General features: G+C 41.8%; 1 protein-coding gene across 1 annotated transcript in view; it reads right to left on the reverse strand.

The window, feature by feature from the left end:
• METTL5 (methyltransferase 5, N6-adenosine) overlaps positions 1 to 6,000 on the reverse strand; it is a 10,451-nt gene extending 4,451 nt beyond the window's left edge. The window contains 5 exon segments of the mRNA XM_035135702.3: positions 821 to 1,002; positions 3,515 to 3,629; positions 4,436 to 4,558; positions 5,571 to 5,710; positions 5,926 to 6,000. Of these exon segments, the coding sequence (XP_034991593.2) occupies positions 821 to 1,002; positions 3,515 to 3,629; positions 4,436 to 4,544 (406 nt within the window). The 5' untranslated portion in view covers positions 4,545 to 4,558; positions 5,571 to 5,710; positions 5,926 to 6,000.

Raw genomic sequence — 6,000 nt, forward strand, 5'->3', positions numbered from 1 at the left:
AATTGCCTCTTGAATGAGCCAAAGCAGAACTTGTTTTACTGAAACAGCATGCTAGCAATCTTGAAAGGTGCGATGACAAACATTAAATTGATTTTAAACTTTGTCCGTCAGCATTAAGTGAAACTTGATAACTTTTGGGGAAAATGTTTTGTTTACTTTGGAAGCCAAATGTGTCTTCCAGGTTTTCAGCATTGAAAGCCTAATTAAACAGTATATTTCAGCTTCCCTGCCCAAGAAGAGTAAATATTTTAGCTACCTGTTCCTGTCTAAAATCATGCTTTTAGTTTAGTTACAACCGTAAACAAATTAGTACATCTTTTTGTAATAGGTGATGAGTGCGAAGGAACAGTAGCAATATGCCTAAACTTCAGTAAGGCTTTTGCCATTTTCAGATGCTTTACTCTGCGCCCCCCCCCCAAACAACAGAGAAGGTTCCCCCCCATTAGATGGCTACAATATACTGGATAAAGTAGCATATGCTTGGAAATTTTAACAAGCAAAACAACACAAGCATCCATCCTAAATATAGTGCTAAATGTAGAAAGAAAGTGAACACTTTTGAAGAACAGAAGGAATTGGGTTTGCACAACCTGGGAGGAGAGCCAAACAGGACTGGTGACCTGCGTCTTCCGATATATGGAAGATGCAAAAGGATAAATCCTTATCATGAACACCACACATGCAGCCTAAAAAAAAATTGCACTAGACTTTACGCAGTCCAAAAGCACTGAAAGAAATTGCCGAGAAGCGTAATCACAAAACATTTAGTTTGTAAAGCTAGTTGCTTTATCACTGGAAATAAGGGTGCATCATTACCAACCTTTATTGTGCTTCGTTCCAAAGGGAGGATTCATAATGACTGTATCAAAGGTTTTTGGCATTCTGTCAGACAAAGAACACACATTGCACTGGACCAAATCAATATTGGTCAGCTCAAATTCTTCAGCGTTCTTGCTAAATACTTCCAAGGCATCAGCATCTATGTCAAATCCTATACATAACCTGGAAAAGGGGAAAATGAAAAACAGCAATTACAGTTATGAATATGTTGATGTTATTCCTGGTATAGGTAAAGGTAAAGGACCCCTGGACGGTTAAGTCCAGTCAAAGGCAACTATGGGGTTGCGACACTCATCTCACTTTTTAAAGCCAGCGTTTGTCCAGAGACAGTTTTCTGGGTCACGTGGCCAGCAGGATTAAACCAATTCTGGCGCACGGAGGACCATGACAAGTTTACCTTCCTGCCGCAGCGGTACCTATTTATCTAGTTGCACTGGCGTGCTTTCAAACTGCTACTGTAGGTTGGCAGCAGCTGGAAGCTCACCCCGTAGCAGGGACCGAGCAACGGGAGCTCAACCCATCATGGGGATTCGAACCGCCAACCTTCCGATCAGCAAGCCCAAGAGGCTCAGTGGTTTAGACCACAGCGCCACCTGCGTCCCTATTCCTGGTATACGTGTACTGTGAAAGAATGCTCAATACTAGCCTTCGTGAAACTGAATAGCTTTTCTGTCGAAGGAAATAACGGATTTGTATTGAAGACAGGATGCATAAATGAATTATTACCAGGATGCAGACCAGTAGCGTGGCGTGACTTTCTTTGTAGGGGAACAGTTAGGGCTAGAAGCAGTAACTTGCGAAAGCAATTGGGGAGGGGACGTCATATATATGAGCATCATGCCTCCCTCCCCCCCCCCCACAAACCGGGCAGAAGCTTCCTGGGCTTTGAGGAGACAGCAGGGCTCTGAGAGGATGCTGGAGCCCTCTTCCCTCCTTCCAAAAGCTGGGCAGGCTTGGGGAATGATTGCAGAAAATTGCTCACCCAATGGTTCACAGCCTCCCTGCTTCCCCCTCTGCCATCAGCACAGGGAACAAGAGTTTTCACAGCAGCATTGGCGGCAGCGATGGTACATGGGAGCAGGGCGCATCGCGAGCACTCAGGAGAGACCAGGCTATCAGGTTTTTTTACTCCTGCGATCGACCCGGAGCACCCCAGCAATCTACCTGTCGATCGCAGTCGACTGGTTGGACATTGCTGCACTATGGCTTCAAGCTGGCAACAGTTTACCCAGGCATGGCCAAACTTGACCACTGGTCCTGTTAGCTAGGGATGATGGGAGTTGTAGTCCTCAAACATCTGGAGGGCCAAGTTTGGCCATGCCTGGTTTAAGCTGTGCAATAATGGCAGCATTCAGATGTAGCATACGTCATGATTTCTTTAATTGTACTGTGCATAAACTATGTTCTGCTACAGCAGCTCGTCCCATAGTTAAGTGGCTAAATAAACCACAACGGAGCTGCCTTAGTATTACTCCTGAGCATGCGCTTGTAGTTTGTGTCTCTCCAAATTCCAATCTAAAGGTTTCCCAATTGTGTTATGTGTCAGAAATAAGCCATGCTGGTTCGGACATAACACTAAGCCAAGGATTGGTCTTAGTTTCCCCACTTGACTAAAGGAGGAGCAAAGTAGGAAAACACATGAGCTTTGTGCACAGTATAGTTAAACGAACCATACTCTGTGGCTCAGTGTGGCGTTTGAAGGCAGCCAGTGTATTTAGGGATACACATTACAGTGATACCTTGGTAATCGAACGGCTTGGCTCCTGAACAAATCGGCTGCCGGACGCTGCAAACCCAGAAGTGAGTGTTCCAGTTTGCGAAGCCAAATGTCCGACGCAGCTTCTGCAGCTTCTGACTGAGTGCAGTCTTGGTTTTCAAACCATTTCGGAAGTCAAACCGATTAAATTTGAAAGCCAAGGTACCACTGTATATTCAAAGCAACAAAGCATGGCTAGACTGCACCTCCACTCAGCAGTATATCCAATTTATGCCTGCAGTTTTCAAACCAATATGGATACAAGCCATTACTCAGTAGGTCCCAGTTTCAATCTCCAGCATAAATAGGTGGGACTGAGATGTCCCCCGTCTGCAACTCTGGAGAACCACTGCAATTCACTGTAAACAATACTGAGCTAGACAGACCAATGATCTCACTCAGTACAGTGGTACCTTGGCTTAAGAACAGTCTGGTTTAAGAACAATTCGGTTTACAAACTCCGCAAAATCAGAAATAGTGTCTTGGTTTGGGAACTTTATCTTGGTCCAAGAACGGAATCCGAACGGTGGAAGGGCACCGGCGGCGGGAGGCCTCATTTGGGAAAGTGTGCCTTGGTTTAAAAATGGACTTCTGGAACGGATTAAGTTTGTAAACTGAGGTACCACTGTATTAGGGATTTCCTAATGCACATGTATAATAGATCCAGATCTTTTAGTATAGATCCAGATCAGGATGCGAGCATTTAAAGCAGAACCCGTTCTAAAACTTTATTAACTGCACTTTTTATAGGTGGATTGGCTTCATCAAGGCTTTCTGGTTACACGCTTCATCATTTTTCAGAAATACATCTAGTATCGGCACCCACAGAAAGAAAGAAAGAAAGAAAGAAAGAAAGAAAGAAAGAAAGAAAGAAAGAAAGAAAGAAAGAAAGAAAGCCCTTTGCTTTAAGTGACCTACCCTGCTCCCAACATGGCACTTCCAATGCTCAACACACCACAACCGCACCCAAGATCTGCAACAGTCTTGTTTTCAATGTCACCAAAAGTATTGTGAATTGTATAAAGCATACATGCTAGATGACAAAAACAAAGAAATACAGGCGGCAGGTTCAGGGCAAATACAAAACAATACTGTAAGGCTGGAATGAAATGCAGGCCTCTAATCTATCCCCTTTTCGCCAGCTGAACAGTTTCCTATGAAGTCCAAACACTCCCAACGAATCAGCCAACTTTATAGTGGGCAAGGTAAGCTAAGAAGACTAAAGTCGATATATTTGCAAGACAGATTGTAAAAAATCCAGGTGATTAGCGCATTGAAGGACAGAACGTGTTTCTGTTCATGACCCCAAAATATGGGAATTATCTTGATAGCATGTGTTCTTCCACTAAACAGTTTTGAACATGGACTCCTGCTTTTCAGAGGAGTGCAACAGCATAACAAGAGAGTCATAATTCAATATTCACCATCAATTAGCAACTTAAGCTCCAGGGATACAAATTAAGCTCTTGACTTCCTTGACAGCCCCAGGAGGAAAAACATGTTTTATCCACAACCTAAAGCTTGCTAAGCGTTACCTTGACAAAATGAGAATTTTTGCTGGCCACGTGACTTAAATTTAATGCTAAATATACATGATTGCTAAATACATCATTCACACCAACAACCATAGGTTCTAGAATGAGGGTGGTTTCTTGAATTAGCTTGTCAAGCATTTGCAGAATAGATTTATAGGGTTGTAGCCAAGCCACAGTAAATCCATTTAAATCTGTGGACTTGCTAGTCATTATTAATTTAACCCTTTTGTTTTCAATAGGTCTCCTCTGAGTACGTTAGCTACAATCCATAATGTTAAGGAATAGAAAAAATAATGAGATTTACCTGCAATATGTGGTCTTGTTGGATATTGCTCAAGCAGCAGCTTTGGATTCTCAAAATCATCAACTTGTTGAAGATTGCTCTCTAGTTCTTTAAGTTTTAACTTCTTCATGTTTACAGTTTAAGCTTGAAGAGAAATTTATAATCAAATATACATAGGAATTAAACACGGACATGGTTGTTACATGCATGCATTGGGTTCAAGAGCACAATTCCTGTTTTTCTTTAATTTGTTTTTGTCCTCTGCCACCTGTATTTATTAAAGTTTTAGGAAAGAACATAAATAACACAGCAACAAGTCCACAGATTAAATTTGTTAAAAAAGATAAAGTGTTACCAAGCACGATAAAACAACAACAACAACAACCTTATTAGTTATACCCTGCCCATTTGACTAGGTTCTGCTGGTCACTCTGGGTGGCTTCCAACATATATAAAAACATTATAAAACATCCAGAATTTAAAAGCTTCCCTATGCAGGGCTGCCTTCAGATGCCTTCCAACTTTTCTTTCAATTTCTAACTTATTTTTCACTTATTCATCCGTTTATAAGCCACAATATAACAGTCCTCCAGGCAGCATACAAGGTACGACAATGCTATAAACCAGTGTTATAAATGAAATATAGAAAACGCATGACCGTAAAACCAAACAAATGACTCTTAAAAAAACACAAAACAAAAATGGCCAAGAGAAGGAAATGCTGCAGTGCTATGGCAGTTGGAACAACAAACAAAATAATGTGAAACCACAGCATAATACGGCACCCCACCAAAACAAAACCCCACCCTCCAATAGGGTAAAACTTTGATTAAGACCAATTTAAAAAGAGCACAAACTCTCAGGCTGGATGGTAATAAGGAGAGAAACAGGCAGGAGAGAAAAAGGTGCCAGGCCTTATGAAACTGAAGCCATCAGGCCTTCAGTATAAGTGGACCAATATTTTTAATGTGCTTCAGGAATTGTGAGACATCACTGGGGAAATTCCCAAAATTTTGAGAGCTCAAAATCGAGCCCCCTGGTATTTGAACAACTGGCATTAGTAATTGTATTATAATTAGGTATTGTTATAATGAGGCTATTCTTGGATTGTAATTGAAAATTAATAAATTGAGCCCCCCCCCCCTTGCGCGCTTACTCGGAAGTAAAGCTGAATGAAGCGTGAACAGGACAGGAACCTTCCCAAAAGGGAAAAGGAGCTTGCTTCTCTTCCAGCGTTGTATTCGCGTTCCCGGGAATATGGTACAAAGAGCAGCAGCAGCAGCAAGGGTTTTTTTTCTTGGACAACAACAACAACAATAATAATTTTTAATCATTTATATGTCGCCCATCTGACTGGGTTGCCCCAGCCTCTTTGAGCTGCTCCCAACAAAATATTAAAAACACAATGAAACATCTACTTCCCTGAACAGGGCTGTCTTCAGATGCCTTCTAAAAGTCAAATAGTTGTTCAAAATAATAAGTGACAGCCAGGAAGTTGCATTTACCTTTACCTTTTACTGCAGCTTCCACGCCACGAAAGATCACATTTCCGCTTTGTGCTGTTTCTTAAGAGATCCCCTGTACAC

This window comes from Zootoca vivipara, chromosome 1, assembly GCF_965207765.1.
Source record: "Zootoca vivipara chromosome 1, rZooViv2.hap1.1, whole genome shotgun sequence".
Classification (NCBI taxonomy): domain Eukaryota; kingdom Metazoa; phylum Chordata; class Lepidosauria; order Squamata; family Lacertidae; genus Zootoca; species Zootoca vivipara.